Source organism: Dermacentor variabilis, chromosome 6, assembly GCF_050947875.1.
Source record: "Dermacentor variabilis isolate Ectoservices chromosome 6, ASM5094787v1, whole genome shotgun sequence".
NCBI classification, from domain to species: Eukaryota; Metazoa; Arthropoda; class Arachnida; order Ixodida; family Ixodidae; genus Dermacentor; species Dermacentor variabilis.
In genome coordinates this window covers 50810629-50830056 of record NC_134573.1, presented here as the reverse complement: position 1 = coordinate 50830056, position 19428 = coordinate 50810629, and the positions used below count along the sequence as shown (strand labels likewise).

General features: G+C 46.8%; 1 protein-coding gene across 1 annotated transcript in view; it reads right to left on the bottom strand.

Moving 5' to 3' along the window:
* LOC142584161 (decapping and exoribonuclease protein-like) overlaps positions 1 to 18463 on the bottom strand; it is a 55464-nt gene extending 37001 nt beyond the window's left edge. Inside the window, exon 1 of the mRNA XM_075694330.1 lies at positions 17844 to 18463. Within this exon, the coding sequence (XP_075550445.1) occupies positions 17844 to 18262 (419 nt within the window). The 5' untranslated portion in view covers positions 18263 to 18463. The remainder of the gene's footprint in view (positions 1 to 17843) is intronic.
* Between the last annotated feature and the right edge of the window lie 965 nt (positions 18464 to 19428).

Sequence of the window (19428 nt, the reverse complement as noted above, 5' to 3'; positions counted from 1 at the left end):
CGATATCCATATTAAATAAGAAATTCAGAAATAGACAAGGTTGACTTTTAGGGTTATTACTGCTAGTTTCGACAGTTTTCTCTCGTTCTTTACACTTTTGAGCGCGCATATAATTCGTGTGTGCAATGCAAAATAGCTACATAAACATTCGTGGATGAGAGTTCTTTCTGACAGCATACTGGCTTCTCACGGCAGCACTGTACCAGATTAATGATACCCGAGCGAGACAGCTTTTCACACAACTTTGTGGAACAACCCAAATCTTCTTTTCCGCTTCGCATAAGCTTGTGAAATATTCCTGGGAAATTAACTAATGTGTCAGTGTAACAGCACATGTAAGTCCACAGGCCTGTGTGCCACATCTTACCAAAAAAAATGAAACGGATACGCAGCCATTCCCGCAGATGGTATGATTTTGATCAGCGGCCGATCTTGAGGAGGCCGGTAAGGCGTTGCTGGTGCCGCGTCGTCACGGCACAATTATAACTATTCGCCACGTCGACTTTAATTCCGGCGTTGGTGCCATCAGCATTGCCGGCTTCAGAGAAGCGTGATTGAATACCGCGCAAGAGAAAAGTACAGTGTACACCACCGATGCGAAACTCACATACAATTTTAAAGGGCCGCGACGGAAAGCGCTTCTGTAGCGACTTCGGAACTCTTGGCCGTCGCGACCGAATGTTTCTGCTGCGACGTCAGAATTGGCGTCGTAACGTCGGAGTCGCTGTCAGGATATAAAGCTGTTGTTCCGACTTCAGAACTCTTGTTGTCGCGACAGAACGTTTCTGTTAAGACTTCATAACTATTGGCCTTCGCGACAGAATGCTTCTGTAGCGACATCAGAATTTCTGTCGTAACGTCAGAAATTTCACTCAATTAAGAAATGTCAAGAACTTCTGTCGTACAACAGAATTTCTGTAGTTGCGACAGGAATTCCTCTTGTCATTTTCAACTGGGCACTACAGAAGCTTATCGCATCGCACAATTTCAGTGCACTTCTGTTGTCATCATTGGGTACATGTTGCGACGATAGGTTTTCGTTGTGGAACAGTTCTCTGTAGTGCAACAGAAGTTTGTCCATTACTTCAGGAACACTTCTGTTATGACAACTGGGGGCCTGTTGCAATGATAGGTTTCTGTCGTATAACATTTTTCTGTAGTACAACAGAAGTTGGTCGCATTACTTCAGGAACACTTCTGTTGTGACAATTGGGGGCCTGTTGCCACAATAGGTTTCTGTAGTATTTCAACAGCTCTCTGTAGCACTACAGAATTTTTTCGGGTTACTTCAGGAACATTTCTGTTGGGACAACAGGGTGCCTGTAGTGATGACAAATTTTTTTGTAGTACTACAAAAATCTGTTGTAGAGCATCAGCTTTCTGTTGTAACAACAGACATACGACAGACTGTACTTCTGTAGTCACAACAAGAAATGTCTGTTGTACATCAGAAAAGTCTGTCGCTCCATCAGGAATCTGTAGTTACTACAGAAAAATCCTGTTGTACAACAGAAATTTCTGTAGTACTGAAAACAACCTCTGTTGTCATTTTCAACTGGGATACTTCTATTAGGTGCCAATAAACTCGTAAAATAGCTTGACTACATACGCATTTGATTTGTTCTGCTGGGAAAACCTTACCAGCAGTGGAGCAAATGAATGCCCCAGACTTGCACTCAAGGCTTCCCCTCAAATATCTGAATGTCGACGTCGTGACACGTTACAAATTACACTATGGACTGCTCGTGCAATTACAAATGGACTGCTCGTGCACACGAGGAGTTTTTGCAACTTTCTAGGTTGAATCTCGTTCTTTCAAAATGTCATGAGGTGCAACTCGAACGTAAACAGTTGACTAGCTTGAGCCAAAGCCTTTTCAATCTTAACTTGAAGGTGGCGTCGTCACCGGTTCTCCGTAATTTATTTCCTCATCCTCATTTATTCGCTAGAAGGACATGCACGGTTTTTCAACCTTACCGCGAGTTCCTCAATGACAGTTTGCCGTCACATAAATTTATTTGAATCAACTTACTCAAGACTCAGTCCTATTTGGACTAGCAGGCTTCAGTTAGTCGCAGACCTAGTGACCGATAGCGTCTCATCGACTAACTCCGACTATACAACACTCCCCTTAGGACTCGCTCGTGATTACGTTTAGACAAATTTCCACGTCATTGTTCTACAGAATAAATTCGTGGGCAGTTGTTCGGACTATATCATCATCAGTAGTGCGCGTGCGTGCATGCGCGTGCATGCATGTATGCATGCATATGCGTGTTTGTGCGTGAACGAGAAAGGGGGTTAACCAAGGAGCCCGGTGTTTATTAATCATATAAGAAGCCAAGAAAGAAACCAATGGACAACATAGGGGAAGTTATTTGCGCTTACTAACTGAATTAAATAAAGTAGATGTTATAGGCAGTGAAAGTGGATGAAAAAGCAACTTGTCGGAGGTGGAGAGCGACCCGCGCCTTCGCATAGCGCGTGCGAATAACCGTGCATGCGGACTGAAGCGAAGTGAGCGGCCGCGGCTCTCGGCATCGGCTTCACAGTGCGTCAGCATCTTTGGTGGTGGCACACCAAAATGAAGCGCCGACGTCCCAGATAAGCGTCAGGCTCGGCGCAGTCACGTGGCTTTATGTCATATTTCGCGGGCTTTCTTTAAAAGCCGAAAGAGTTCGCGAAGCAGCATGAATGCATTGCGACGAAAAAGTGGATCGGTCGCGTCTGAAGCCCCTCTACAACCCAACGAAACGCACTTGGCTCTAAAATGATTAAAGTGTTGCATAATTAATCTTAGTCATTAATTAGGCTGAATTTAAGTATACTATAAGGAGAGGCATATGTCGGCAAACCACATGCCGTTGGTTTCCTTCATCTGCAACTAATCGTTTGCTTTAAATGCTTGGCACAAGTTACGTGAAACACCCTATATAATAATGGGACGCTAAAGCGAAACAATAAATCAGTTTAGACTAATGCAGCATTGTTTGAGAACCCTTTCGGCAGTCATTTTAAAAAAGAAATGGTTTGATTATTAGACGAGAAAAAGGTCCAAGTATCAGTATTTGAATTTGGCGCCGAAACCCCAGCGCCGGAACGTCAGCGTGACGTCGGGGATTCCAAAGTATGTTTTCCCATTTGGCCTGCGTTGGCTAAATAAAGGTTCCCGAAATTTGCGATGTTTAATATTTGGTTCCTTTAGAACACAATGCAGTCAATATGTACCGCTATATATATAATTAGTAGGCCCTAGAAGATCCCATCAAAATCCAAACGTCACCGCCCCCAGGTGCCGGAACTTAAGTAGGCGTCGCCACCCGTATTTTGTTCTTGCGCTTTTTCTGGCTTACCAAACGTCTTATTGTTGTAAGAGCGGTGTTTTTGGTGTTGTAGAAGCGTAATTTACTAATAGAGAAGAAATCATTTTTCCCTTTAGTGTCACTTTAACGTATTCGTTCGCATGCTTGGTTTTGCAGGCTCCTTTCGTTTGCCCGCATTTTCAATGCGGACGCGCATTGACGCGAATTAAATTACAATAAATTTTGACTTAGCAGCATAATGCCAAAGCCACTACGTCACCATGGCGGCTACACGGTGTTGCATCGAACGTGCTGCGGCATTCTCTCGCGGCGCGTTCCATGCAACGCCACATGGATGGATGTTATGAGCGTCCCCTTTCGAACGGGGCAGTGGGTTGCGCCACCAAGCTCTTGCTATTATAGTGCCTAATGTCCTACCTAGGTTAAACAATGAAAAAAGAAAAAAGACACTGAACTACCATGCCCAATTTTTCTGATCCCCTATTGGGAACTGTGCTTTTGTACGTCTCCGTCTTTTGTCGCTTCCCTACCTTTCTTCCACCAATGCTCCACTCGCCTCTTACTAATGCCTATTGCGCACATGTTTGCTTTACCACTGCTCCCGCTGAACCCCAGGGCCTCAAGGAGGTCAGTGGTGCCTAAATCCACCGCTGGGTAGACGTCTTCACATTCTAATAAAACATGCTCCGTCGTTTTCCTAGCTTTACCGCAGCAAGCACATGCTTTTTCCTTCTTATATCTCGCTTTATGGGTGCGTGTTCTAAGGCATCCCGCAGCGTATTCGATGCAACGTCGCCAAGCGTTCGATGCAACTCTGTCGCGCGTTCGATGCAACGCTCCTTCCCACCTATTTTACGAGTGGCTATAACCGTAATGGTCCGGAGGCCATCGCTCTCGGCACCTTCTGACGGTGATCGGTGCGGAAGTGTCAGGGCTCGGTGCTGCTTCTGCTTGATGTACTAGAGGGGCATTCGGTGGTTCTGCTGAACTTGGCTGAAGCATTTCCGCAGCTTGCGACAAATCAGTTTCACGATGCTCAGAGTTCTTGTCTGTTTCCAGAAAAGACCTCAAATGATCGGCATGTATGTACGTATCGCACACGGCTTCCGACGAGTACCAAATATGTACAGAGCAGTCCACTGTGAAAGGGAACACCGGAGCACGGAGCGGCTTCTCTGCTCCGCCACCGGCGGCCACGAGCTTCGCGCAGGCGCAGTGAGCGTAGTTGGCGATGCTCTTTCGTCTTCTGCTAACAACTGCCGCCACGTTTCGGATCGTCGCGAAGAATGCTTGTTTGTCGCGAAGAATGATCGTCGCGGATGCTTTCATGCAGGAACTATACGAGCAGCGTAGTACCTGTATGATAGCATCCACTTTTTTTTGCAGCTGGAACAAAAGTGATAGAATTGATCTAGAATCAGATGAATGCCACAATGAGACTGCAGTATTTTCTTCACCTTATCAATACAAAAGTAACGCCCACTACAGAAAACGTTTACTACGCAACTCGACTCCCGCTATTCTACGATGGATCGAGTGCCATACGATGAAAGTAAGCGTACTGTTGAACTGTGGCTAGGGAAGTAGAGGCAACGCTCTATATTAAGGTTTAATGAGAGGCCGCTCAAAACAGTTAATAGAATTGTTCAATCTTATGAGAGCAACCGACGCTCCTAGTAAGCCACGGCGTCGGTCCGAGAGCCATGCGCAAGACCTCGCCATTGTAGCTGCTGTGGCTGTAGACCTCGTGCTTCTGTTCAAGATATCAAAGAAAGCCTTGGACTAAACGCTTCAACGACAACTGTGAAGCTGCGCTTGTATCAGGCTAGGTTAAAAAGCAGGACAGCTGCACAGAAGCTTCTCCTTCGCACCGCTAACAAGGAGAATCGGCTCCAGTTTGCGCAGCGTCAGGCAGGCTGAACGGCGCAGGATTGGAAGAGGGTCGTCTTCAATGACGAGTCTACTTTTACCACCTGTTGCTACCAGGGCCCGTATTCTAAAACGTACGCCTTCCGCGAGACTATCGCCTTGGCCACGCCTCCACCAACGGCGTGTCCGGACTGGAAGTTTTAGGAAAACCGGAAAATAAACAGCGCCATCTAGCAGTTTCGGCCTTTGTCATTTTAACGTCATGGTGTCGATGGGTGCTCTTGACATATATTGAATTAAAGAACACGTCTTTTGGCGATCGGTTGGTGGTGGAGTGTAGTACAGATAAGGGATAATGTAGGTGGTAGTTTATAGTAGCCTTATTGGTGGCGCCTTACACGCATTGTTCTACGGCGATATTTGTTGATTAATTTAAATCGAAACGTTTTACACTTCTTTATTCAATTTATTTTACCTAAAGCAGCCGTAACAAGTAGTAGTCAGTGCGCAGAAGCCGTAATGCGGCCACTACACTCGGAAACACCCCAACTGCTCTGGACTCGCACGGTGCGCTCTCTCAAAGCGTTGCTCAGCGCGTATTGGTAGCACGCTGACGTCACGGGCAAGCATTCGCTTGATTCATTGAACGCGACTACCACGGCGGCGAAACTATCGCCGAAGGTGAACGTTTCATAATACGGCGCCAGAAAAGCATTAACGCCCTGACTGCCCTCGGTAATATATACCTTTACTATTATAATGTTGCTCCTTGCACGATTTTTCGTTTTCATTATTGATAATTGTAAACTCGCCTCTCCATTTCTGAGAATTCCTGGACGAGTTTGTTAAAGGGAGCGATGTTTCATAAAATAATATGTAGTGTCATTTACGGAATCCTGCCTGTCATATCACGCGGGGCCTATCACGGTTGACAATAGGGCAAACTGCTCCCAAATAATTATTTGAATAGTAGCTTGAAAAACGTGCGGACGATTTTTTTCTGGTCGCAATGTATACAAATGGTGGCTAATATGTAGCAATGGCATCAACGATGGCACATCACACTACATTACATTCCAGGAGCTTCTTATGCCGGAGACAAACCAGGAAGAGCAGTGTCATTTCTTGTGGTTCGAGTTTTCCGAAGCAATTTGTAGTTCCATAGTTCCATTCTGTAAAATGCTTTGCGTGTAACAAGCTGAACATTATTTATAGTGGAGCGATACTGAACGCGATGCAGCATTGAGTACGCAAGAACTTCCAGTTTAATGAAAAGATCCACGACTTCCATTGCCTCATGGCGCGCATTGTAAATGATAGGATGTGTTTACTGAACCTCCGTTATTTCATACTTCAGCTACAGGCCGGAATACATCCAGCGGCTCGCTGCAAGCGAAAGAACAGTCGTCAGCATGTAAGGCTGCATGACAAAGGATGTCCTCGGGCCTCTCGTCAGGCTGGAAGGAAAATTCACGGCAGTCAAATACTGTGACGTCATCGAACAAGTTGCCCTCCTTCATGCTGCAAATGGTCCTTCCCAGCCTCATGACTTCCGATTTCAACACGGCAACTCCCCTCTCTATACGGCAAATAAAGCTCTATCACTTTTCTCCAGCGACATCAAGTGGAAGTTCTGAGCTGGCCATCGCAGTCTCCTGTCTTGAACCCCACATAAAACGTTTTGCGGACTAGGAAGAAGGCTCTAGCAAGTCAGTGCCTGCATGGGCTCTCCGCGGGCAGGCTTTGGAGCGCTGTCAACGCCGAATGGGAGCGTTTGAAGCAAAATGCTTCCTTCTGTGAAGCCTTGTATGCAAATATTCGTTCAAGAATGAAGGCAGTGTGGGAGGCAAACGGCGACGTGACTTTTTTCTTAAAGCCCAATAAGATGGCAGAAGTTTCTAACAGCACCTTTGACGTGAAGTCCCAACAAAAAGGTTATAGCAATCAGTATTTTGAACGCATACCCTAATATGGCTACCATGATCAGAATGGCACCATTTGTAAACGTTCACAACCTAAAGCTTTAGGACAATTTACCATGGTGCTATACTTCAGCATCCGCTAGTTAGTAACGTTTCTGCAACTGCGGTAGCCTAACGCATTACACACACTAATACGTTTCCCCATCAAGTTTACCACTGTGAATTCTATTCAATGCTCTTTAAAGGCGCTTGTTCAGCCTATGGACACCAGCAACGCAAATATGCAGAAGTGCCTTCTAATACAGTTGCGCCACAGAGACGTCTGGAAATGTTTCGTGTTTGCCTCGGGAGTTTAAATGGCAGAAATAACCAAGGTAATATTTTGCACCATCTAATTCTCTTTCAACCTTGCAAGGGCTAGCTATCCGAGCATGACCAGGCAGTCTGCGGCCAACTTTAACAACGCGTGAACGGTTTCCTTTTCGAAGATCCGAAGTACGGCGGCATACAGTAGCAGACAACGAAAGAGCACCGCCCACTGCGCTCACTGCGCCTGCGCGAAGTTCGTTGCCGCCGCCGGCTAATGGAGCAGAGCAGACGCCACGCGCTCCGGCGTTCCTTTTAACAATGGACCGTTCGGTAAATGGCGATTTCATTCGTGTCACCCCCCCCCCCTTTTCCGGGCAACTGTTTAGTAACCTCACCTCGCACTGAGCGCACAAAAACAGAATCACCGGCAGAAAATATCACGACATACCCCGCCAATTGTCTCTAGTACTCACTCTTTCCACCTTGTCCAGCAGTTCACTCCTAAGATATGATTGGAGCAATGTTAGCCGAGTTCACAGTTTGCGTCGCAGAAAGAGTTCAGCGGGCGTTTTACCCTTGAATGTACGGGGGCGTTGTGTGGTAAGAAAGCAAAAAGTTCTCAATTCTGTGCTGCAACGATCGCATTTCCCCTTTCCCTTCATCTTTTAGTAGCTGCTTAAGAAGCGCTTGCTTTGCAGTTTGTACTGCTCGTTCGGCCGCGCCGTTTGATTGTGGGTCGTACGGTTGCGTGAGCGTACGTTTCACGCTGTTCGCTTTCAAGAATAGTTCAAAATATGCAGTAACAACCTGAGAGCCGTTATCGCTAACAATCTCAGCTGGAAGCCCATGCGATGCAAACAGAACGTACATGTTCCACTGTTTTCATAGCTGTCCTATAACGCATAATTTTCACTTCGAACCATTTCGAATATGCATCCACAGCGGTCAATACTATAGTCCCTTTAGCTGCAAAATCTAAGTGCACCCTCTCCCACGGACAGTCGCTCACTCGCCACTAACACAAGGGTACTGGCGGCACCAAAGGGAGCACAGATTGGCAAGCTTTACATTGGCGTACCACTTGTTCTGTAGCATTATAGATGCCTGGCCATCACACCATTGAACTTGCCACTGCCTTCGCCAACGCGTTGCTCTAGGTGTTTTTGCCAACACTTGCTTGCTGAAGCCATCCTGTTACCTGTCTTCGTCGGTGAAGGTCGGAGACGTCCGCAGCGAGGACTTCGCTTCTCGTCGAGGCCATCTGCTGACTGTCTTTCGACATGACTTCCATAGCCACAAAAATGGTGCAGGCCGGTTCCCAGGTTAGTTGAGCGCCAGGCGTGGTTAACAGTCGGCAGCGTATAGCATCTGTTTGAAGTCCAGCGATTATTCGGTCCCGCAGAACTTCCTCTAGAAACGCGCCGAACGCGGACGTTGCTGACAATTTCTTGAGACGACAACGAAGTCGGTCACGCTTTCATACTTGTTTTCGTCGGTGGAAGCGATACCTTTCCGTCACCACGGAACTCTTGGGAGTGTAGTGCGGTTCCAGTTCACCAACGCCGTCCTCGAATGACACCTTCTGGGCGTCCTTGGAAGAAGCAAGCTCCTGAGCGTTCCGTAAGCCTTTTCGCCAATTGTAGTCAAGAAGACGTGTAGTTTCTTTTCTCTTGTAATGTCGTTGGCGGCGATGAAGGATTGGAAAAGCTCGAGGTAGGCTTTGTCCACCTCGAGCTTATAGGTAGTCCTCGGTGTCCGGGTCCAACTCCGGCAGCTTGCGAAGTGTTGCGCCCGATGTAGCCATTTTCAGTGCACCTTGCAGCATCCCCTCCCCGTCGCCAGTTCACTGCGACAAGACGCCGAGACGTACTTGTGAAACGTCTTTATTCCATCTAGCCTAGAGGCCGCGATTATAATGATGATGATAGTGATCTAAAGAAACGAAAGACGCTTGATTCTGCCACCCGTGAGGGAGCACGGCGAAGCGTCGTCAGGGGAGAGGAAGTGGCAAGTGAAAGATGATAGAGCAAGTTGGAGGATGGGTGCCTAATAGACTGCATTATACGCGACAGGTGGCAGTCCTCAGTAAAGTGGCCGGCGTTGTAGCGGGCGCTTACAGGGCGTCTATTGCAGTGGAACTTATAAACTCCAGCAGGCTTCGCAGCGCAGGGAGCCGGCAACACACCGGGTACAGTAGGCCAATCTATGTGGCCGCTGGAAAGCCATGGCGTCTGCAAATGTTGAAAACTGTACAGCCCTTCTGCGTCAAGGATGGGCACGCACAGAGAACGTGCTCCAGAGTCTCGGGGTTCCCGCACTTCTTGCAGGCAGCTGACACGATGCGGCCCTTGGCGTACAGCTGGGCCGCAGTCCCGGTGCAGCCATTCCTTAAGCGCAGGACGTGGAACGGTCTCTTGTGGAGAGGCCGTTCTCTGGAAGCGGCGTGCGGGACCTGCCACTAGCCACTCGAAGGTCCGGGTGAATGGAGGTAAGCAGGAACCGTAGCGGATATCTCATGTACTCCGAAGCCGCTATCCCTCTGGTAACCAGGACTAACATGTTGGGCAGCTTTGGAACAGGTATCCGCATCCTTGTTGCTGGCTACCCGGACATGTGAGGGCGGCCAGTGGAAGGATATTTCGATTCAGGCGGTGGCTAGGGCCGTTACTTTGGCAAGCAGCGGCACCCCTGTAAGTCCTGCCCGCCGTGGGTTGATAGAGGCCTGGAGCGCTGACTTAGAGTCGCACAACATCGCCACCGGCTGCTGGGGAGGATGCTCAGCAAGGAGGTCGGTAGCCAGGTAGAGCCCTGCGAGCTCAGCTGCAATAGAACTTGCTGTAAACGGGAGCCTACACTGCCTGTGAAAGGCGAGAGCTGGAACTATGCACGCCGCTGCTGCCGACCTGCTGGGGAGGACTGAAGTGAACACCAGCAGGTGTCCTTCGAACTCCTCCTGGAGCTACAGGCCGTGTCACAGCAACGAAGAAAACTGTCACCTCGCCTTGAACATGCGCAGGATAAACACTCAAGTCCCCCAATAACAGCCACGGCACTGTATCGCGCCGCGTTCGATGCAACGCCGCAGCACGTTCGATGAAATACGCGGGATGAGAGCCTGCTGATAGGATTGATTGTGCTTGGCCCAAAACAGCTCTCACTTCATGAGGATGGTAGACATTTATGAAAGGAGATTAATTATATGATTGCGCTAAGCTGGATGGTAGTGTATGTTACGGAATAAGCATGAAAGTGGAAATTTACGATGAATTGCTGCAGAGCTGCGTTGCAGCTACTTTTAATTTCTGTTATGCTTGCTGTACGGCGATAGCAATTGAGAACCAAACGAGAATAGTTATTCTGATCAATTTCAGTACTATGAAATCGGTATGTGTTAAGTTAGTTAAACGTGGTTTAGTGGCGCAAAAGCGGCTAAGGCTGTGCCAAAGAAAAGGTGTTTTATATTACTATTTCATAGGCGAAAGGCTGTGTTAATCTATATTTTCTGTAAAAAGCCAGTGTCTAGGAATTTACGTACGTCAGGTAATGGGACTATCTAATCATCTAAAATTACAGCAGGATGCAAAGGTATGTACTTATATGGGTTGTGCAAAATATTTCGTCTTTCTACTTCAATGTGTGTGCATGTGAGTAATATATGCATGACTGTTAGTGGTTCTTGGCATTTTTCGCAAGTTGGCGCGTCCTCTTTCGTAAGTAAATAATTCTTTGTGAGGTGCGTGTGCCCAATGCGTAGTCGGCATAGTACTACTTAAAGGAACCACTCCTGGTGGTTACACGACTTCGATTCACCAAATACGGGTTTAGTGGGATGTAGCTTGTTTGTAAAATGGTCCTATTCGTGTTGCCACTTTGACGTTAAGGCCTTCCTAATGGCACGGATATTATCTTTATATGGAAGTGTTGTGTTTATTATGTCTTTGCAGGCTGCCATGAATGCACATCTATCAGCTGCTTCGTTACCCGGTATGCCGACCTGACCTGGTATCCAGCAGAAACGAATTTATCTCCCGTATTTGTTAAGCGCAACCATGTTTAGTATATCCCCTAGCATGGGTTCACATTCAGATTTCAGATTTAGAGCCTTCACTGTACTTGAGGAATCAGTGTATGTGACTGTTGTTGTGTTCGCCAGTGATAATCGTTTTAACTACAACGCAAACGTCATAAACTTCAGCAGCGAGAGTAGAGGCATGTTTTGGTAGACGAATATTTGTTTCCCAGTTTTCTGTTACTGCCCCAAGACCCTCGTGTTCTGTTTAGAGCCATCAGTGTCGAATTCATGTTATTTTGATATTTGTCCTAAAGAGCACGGAATTCTTGTATAATATGTTGGTGTCGGGTGTCTTTTCTTTAAATGTGCCAATGTCCAGTCACATAACTGTGAAATCGTACCACGGGGCAATCTTCGTGGTTTTTTAGCAATCTGGAGGACTTCGAGACGGATCTCATACTCCCAAAAATATTGCTCATATCGCAGGACAAGCGGCTTAATAATGTTCGGTTTCTTTGTGTAGTGCAGTCGTGAGTTGCACTGTGTGACGATGTTGTAGCATATGTGTTGTGGTGATGACTGAACTTTGAGCACATAGGAAAAAGTGAGTAACGCTCTGCGCTGCTGTAAGGGGGGTTCATTACAGTGAAGGAGTAAACTTTGGACAGGTGATTTTCGGTAGGCACCACTTGCTAACCACAGTCCCAGGTTATGTACTGGATCAAGTCGCCGAATGTAAGACTGCCTGGCTGAGCCACAAACCATGCAGCCGTATCTAGAATGCCGCGCACAAGAGACCGGTAGATACGTAAAAGGCACGTTCGGTCGGAACCCCAATGCTTACGAGACAAAACGTTATGGATATTTAGCGTTTTATCTGTTTTTATCTTCATTGCTTTTATGTGAGCTAGGAAGTTTGGTTTGGTGTCAAAGGTTACTCGTAAAACTTAGTCTTCTTTCACCGGCAGTATGGCGTTATTCAATGTTAGGACTGTATCACTGTGTAGACCTCGTTTCTGAGAGAACAAAACAGCAACAGTTTTCTGTGTGGAGAACCAGAAACCATTTTTGTTAGCCCATTGTGTAAGTTTATCTTGAGGCGCGGCGACCCACTTGGACATCGTCTACGTATACAGAGTGCATAAGAGACGTCGGTATTATCTTATTAACTGAGTTCATTTTTACAATAAAGATTGTCGTGCTGAGAACACAATCTTGCGAAACGCCATTTTCCTGTGTAATTGTATCGGAATGTACTGAGCCCAGACGAACCTGAAATGTTCTGACATAAAATCAGCTAGGCAGTTCAACATTTTACCACGGATGCTGAGGTCAGCCAGGTCTCTGAAAATTTCATATTTCCATGTGGTATCACAGGCTTTCTCTTAATTGAAGACAACTGTAATACAGTGTGGTTTGTGTAAAAAATGCACATCGAAGTTCATGTTCTAGATGGACAAGATGGTCAGTAGCTGACCAACCCCTTTTATATCTATACTTGTGGGGGTCTATAACGTTTCTTGATTCTAAAATAAATGAGAGTCTTATATTGATAATGCCTTCATATGATTTTGCCAAACGGCTCGTGAGGGCAACGGGTTTGTAGCTGCTTGTGGATGTTGGAGACTTAGCAGCTTTGAGAAATGGAACAATTATTGCCTTTTCTACTCTTCCGGTATTAAAGCAGATTCGCAGAATATGTTGGAAAATTTAAGGAGAGCTTCTACAGACGCTTGAGATAGATGAGCAAGCATGGCGTAGTGAATGCGGTCGTGACCTGGCACTGTGTTTTTCCTTGAAGAAAGAACTGTTTATTTCTTGCTGTGTGAGGGGAGGGGGGAATTGAGCATTTCATTTGACGCGCCAGTAGTGGGCAGCTTCCGTTTTTCAGCAGACTACTGTAAAAATTATTTTGTATAATTCACTGAACTAGATACACCACAAAAATATTCACCAAGTATATCTGCCTGTTCTTGTACTGTTTGTGTGTCTGGACTTGTCAGTGACGATATTGTATAAGATGATTAATCTCCCCGAAACTTTACAACCTGGTTCCCACATTCGTTTAGATGTGATGGAACAGTTTATTGAAGATATGTATTTCTTTCTCAGAAATGTTTCTGCCTGCCTTCTGCTAAATCGTGCTTTGCCTTAGGCCTGTTTTAGAGGCTGATATTTCTGGGGTGTCTTCATAATATGCCCCAGGCCCTATTTGAAGTATTTTTTGCTTCTGCGCACTCAGGAATCAACCAGGGGTAAATTTGTTTTGCGCACAAGGCTAGATGCCAGGTGTATTGTCTTTTCTTCCACTGAAATCAAAATTGTAGTGAACTTTTCATTAATTTTATTTACGCTGAGTTCATTTCAAAAGACTTCTTCGGGTTTGGCATATTTCACGAAAAGCGGGCAGTCGGCAAGATGCATTTTACAGAGACGTGGCTTAGAGTTTATGGTAGGTAATGTGGATAATAGCTTGATAAATGCCGCAAATGACCACACTTCCATATGAGGTGTCGAGTACTTCCCACTTAAGATCACTAAAGACAGACTAAGAGCAGAAGGCTAAATCGAGACAGCTAAATTTGCTTCAGCTTGGCGAAAACTACGTTGGTCAGTCCGAGTTTAAAAGACATGCGCTGTTAGACAAAATAAAATCATTGATTACTGGCCCTCTTTGGTATGTTCTATCGCTGCCCCAGAGGGTACAATGGCCATTAATATCTCCTACTAAATCAAAAGGCTCCGACAACTGGTGTATTAGGTTTTCCAGATGCCTAGTAGTAAAATGAGTATAGGGCGGAACCTAAAGTGAGCAGATGGGGATGGTTTTATGCGATATAACGGGGACGGTGACAGCCTCGAAAGTCATTCAACTGAACATTTCGTGTAGGGGCGCCGTCCTGAACGACTATGGCGACTCCTCCTGACAAACGGCTAGAGTGTTTGCGGTCCCTTCGGACAACGGTAAAACATTTAGGCAATTGACTGTTCTTTGGCCCTAGGTTTGTTTCTTGAAGGCAGAATGCTACTGATGATAACTTATTTAGGATGTATTTGATGTCACCTAGATTGTGAAAATAAAAGATGAAAGCCATTCTATTGGAATTGAAAAAAAAAACATTTGTGTGAGCTGAGTAGTTTTAGGTGACATATTAAAAAGTTCATTACTCGCGTTAAGGGTGGTTACCGTCGGTTACCTGTCGCTTTCTCGGCAGAGTTACAATACGTTTCTCCCTCTTAGAGCGTTTCAAGGAGCGCAGATTTTTGGCATCAATGACGCCGGGGTTTTCGGAACGACCTCCATTGCCTTTTCCGAGGCTCTGGATAAAACAGACGTTTGGGCGAGTTGGTAAGACATATTGTGTTGTCGTTGCCGTGTCGTTTCTCCCTGCTTGTCCCCGTGAAAAACGCGCTGTTCCGTTTCAAATATGGACGATCGAGAGCCAGGCGCCGAGACGCGAATCCCGGGCCCTCGGGTTCGGTTCACCTTTGGGCCCGGTGGCAGTCCCGTCTGCCGGCCCGTCTTCGATGATGATGGAGCAGCACTGGCTGCTGCGACCGCCAAGGGGGGGGGGGCATGGAAGGAAGGAAAGACGTGGACCCTGTAGGCTCCTGAAACAGGTGTGGCGCTGCCGCCTACCGCGTCACGCTGGCATAGCTTACTTGAGGTAAGTACCCTAGCCTTTTCCTCGCTTTAAAGAATGAAATCTATTCCTTTACTGTGATTCTGATGATTTCTTATCTTTTTCAGTAAGAACTCCGCGAGTAAGCAGGATGATTCCCCTTGGAATTGACACATAGTGCGGAAGCATTCCAGTTATCATAAGGATTGTAATCGGCACTATGTTTCGCGAATGTTTCTTTGCCTCTGCATGATTCTGGTGCATGCCCGAACCTCTGGCACTTGAAACACCGCCTCGGTTTCGGTATGTACGGTATGTCGTTGATTTTCAAATATCCTGCGCGGAGTGAACTAGGCGCAGTGCTGCTACCAAATGTCAATATCACATGTTTCGTCGCCATCTCTTGGTCATTTCCTCGTAGTGTGTTTCTCTGTACATTAATTAAGTTTTGTTCCTGAAATCCTTCGAGGGACTCTTCATCACTGAGGTTCAGGAAATCTTCTGACATAACTCCCCTGCTTGTCTTGAGTGAGCGGCGTAGAGATATTGTCACTTTGTTGTCACCAATACTGGTGAGTTCGGCGAGATTTTCTATTTGATTTTTCTTTGTCAGTTCAAGGAGGAAGTCTCCTCGATCCATCTTTCAGGCCTTGTAACCAGGTCCAATTGTGTTTGCTAAATGTTTAAAAACTACGAATGGTGACAGTTTTCCAACGGCGGTGTTGCCTTCAGTGTGAAGAACGTGGTATTTCGGGAATGTGTCTTCGCTTGGTTTTAAAAAGAACTGGAAAGTTGCTTCTGTGCATCCTCTCTGCAGAGGCCGATCTCAAAGTCGCGGGAACGCTTCTGCCCTTGAATGGTTTCAAAATTCGGTGGCGGTGGTAGCCACCCACCACCGAGCGCAACAAGGGGTGCGCTACAGGTTCCAAGAAACCTGCAGACGCCAACAATACACCACCACGATAACCTAATATATATACCCAAAGTTGAATGTATTACACACGGTTAACCCTTGCAGCGCGGAAATTCTGAAGCAAGAATAAATGAGTAGAACATAGGAAAGATTGAAAGTTAACGACAGAAAAAGATTGAAGAGGGGGACAGGAAAAGACGACTGCCGATTTCCCTCGGGTGGGTCAGTCCGGTGGTGCCGTCTACATGAAGCAGAGGCCAAAGAGGTGTGTTGCCTCCGCCGGGGGGCCTTAAAGGTTCGAACACTCGGCGTCGGCTGAAGCCCCAGGATCTCCCTTTACCCGGACACGGCTAAGCCGAGCACGGCTACACGCGGAAGGGTCCAACGTTCGTGTGCGCGAGTATATGGTGCCGCAACACACCAAACGCCTGCTTACGCGCACGCCCCTGCGGGGGTATGTTTCAAGATCCCAGAGATCCGCAGAGTACGCTAGTTGACTCTGGATTAATATTTTATAAGGCATGAATTCAGGACACCTAGGGGATGTGCGGAGGTTGCGACAAATGTATCTACCGTTAGCCCTGGCATTGAAGCTGGTAACGTGAACTGATCAGTTAAGATCAGAAGTAATATGAGCGCCAGCTTATCGGTAGCATGTTACAGACTCAAATGAACCATTATTTGCAGAATCATTTGAAATATCTAAGATTTGTACTTAGTACAGTGCAGCTTGAATAGCCAGAGATGACAATTTGTTTATGGCGTCAATGTCGCGTCGCAATGTTAGCATCGTTATGGCCATTTATTTCTCAGTATATAGAACCGTCGCCCGTGAAAAAGTGAACGTTACAGGACGCACAAGGAGGCAAATTATTAATGTAAGTTAATAAAATGAGGCTCTGCAATCTATCCTCATGGTAATCTGGAGTTAACGTGACGTAACGGAGAAATAACGTTATTCGCTGTAAAGGTTATAAGTTTGCAGTCTCATGTTAGCAAACTAACCTTAGAAAGCAGTTTACGGCAAACGTTATCGAACGCTCTGCGGAAGTAAAGGAACATGCAATGAAAGTATGAGGGAGGACTGAAAATGGCACGAAAGTATTTGGCGAAAGACTGTTTCACGCGATGAAATTGTTACCAGAACCATGTTGCGCATTACAGAAAAATTAATAACTCAAGGAACTTACACTATTCGAAGATAAAACGCGTTCAATAATTTTACGAGGTATACCAATTATTCATATGCGATAACAATCTAATGATGAATCTTTAATGCGAATTTTTTAAAGATTAGGGACAGAAGCTCAGTTGGAAGTCAACTCTTATCACAGTGTTTTCTACGTCCCCGTTAAAGTGTTGCGCTGTACCCCCAAGGTAATTGATACCCAAATAGCCGAAATAGACACGCTGCTAATTCATCAAACATTTGCCCTCCAGCCAGCCTGCGACGTGACAAAGGGAACAAACTGGCTAACGCAACCTGTGGAAAAGACAACATTTTTTTTTTGCTTGTTTTGGCGAGGGGATGCCACGTTAGTGTTGTCGCACTGCATTTTATGCCTGGTATCCCGCAGATTCGGGGGTCGTCTCCTGTCGCGTCGCAGTGCTTTGGCGCCCGTTTGCATCACATGTATGTGGTACTGGTGGTTGCGCAGCCGTGATAGCAAGTGTTGCATATTCTCAAAAACTTGATACAGAGAAATTTTGAGGCGGCGGGGCGGAGGCGTGCGCTGTGAGCCGACGCTTGCTACACCCGTGAACCCAATGCGCCACGCACGCAGGGTAGCTTATATACCGTGATTTAAGCACATACCCAGTCAGTTCGTAACGGCGTGCGCTTTAGACAACGACGCACAACACGACACTCACCTGTGCATTCCTTGGACCGACGAAGGTATGTTCTCCATCGATGAACTAGTCCCCACTTTGTCTTTGTTGATGATAACCCAGTGGAGCAGCCCAGGTGATGGTAGCGAGGATAGCCTATTTCTGAGCACCGCATCTTCATTTTCGGTGTTCAGATCCCAACCAGGACTCCACGAGGTTGGAAACCGCAGGTACCTCTTTCGTGCAGCACCGTCGACATACGCACTGCTTACTCCGTCCACGGAGAAACTGCCAATCTCGCAGAGCACGTCGTATCCGGAACAGTCGTCCGTCCAAACCGAGAGTGCGTCGTACACGGTTAAGACCGCGGTGGGTTCGCCAACGGCGGCGAGACATATCCTGCGCTGAAGTTCGTCGGCCGCTGCCGAACTTGCGGAGGCGCCAAAATCGTCGCCTATCATCTTCAAAACGTACGCTTCAGCCGCAATGTAGACTAGGCAGTTATGCTCTGAGCGTTTGTTCTTCAATGCGTTACTCGTGCCGCTTACGTTTCGCCGCGATATGCGTGCTCATTGACCAAGCACCGAGTCAGTGCTGCAAGTAGGCAAGAAGTTTATCTGAAAGCGATAGGACAATCTTTTCTGTCGTGCGTCGGCCCACCAGGAAGCCGATTGGCTAATGCGAGTCACGCGGGTTCCTTCTCTCGCACATGAAACCGGACGCGGAAACCATCTATGGGGTACAGTTTCCGACAATAATTACTAGAGGGAACTATGGCTAGGGGGAGGAGGGGGGCGGGAGGGGCCATGGTGGCAATTGCCGTTGCTACGTGAATTTGCCTGATCTTCTTCCTTCTGACATCAGGCGTTTTGTGCTTTTGTGCATGGTGCTTAATTATCTGCCTTCAGTAGCCTAAATTTTCTAACATTTTTTCTAAATGCACAAGGAAATAGGACTTTCCGAGCACGCATGCTCGCTGCTAGTTGCAGCGCTGCTGCCTGTCCAGGTGGCCAAATTGCCCAATCAAAACGCGCCAAGCGTCTCAACGTGCTGGCTTAGCCGGAAGCAATTATTAAGGCCTGTATGCCGCTTGTCGAAGCAGGCTTTCGTAGCTTAATTGTTTCAATATGCTACTTGAGTGCTACAAGCCTTGTGCTCTATTGCTACACACGGACCATATTAATATTGTATATTTACTTATCTAGAACTGAACACTTTGTTGAAAATGATGAGTTTGCCATGTCAGAAAGCCGTTCGAAGCTCGAAGGATTACGTTTATGGAAATCCATACACTATCCATCATTTTCATACTGGCTGAACCATCGTACTTGCAGCTCCCATCGGCTTAGCGCCTCAGTTCCTTCCAGTAACTCTATACCTTCATGGCGAAGTCGAAACTGCCCGTGGTCGCATGCCCACATGACACGCCAGCTGGGGCTTCACCATTGATGGTTGCCGGGCATGTTATTCGAACTAAACCACATGCAAAACAAAACGACGCATTCATGGCGCCATTCGTGACGCGTCCAATAGGAAAGGGAGAGGAACATGCTTGCAAGACACTCTTTTCTACTGCATGCGGGTATGATTTGTTCGGGGGTTCATGACAAGCGTCGCTAGCGCGGCC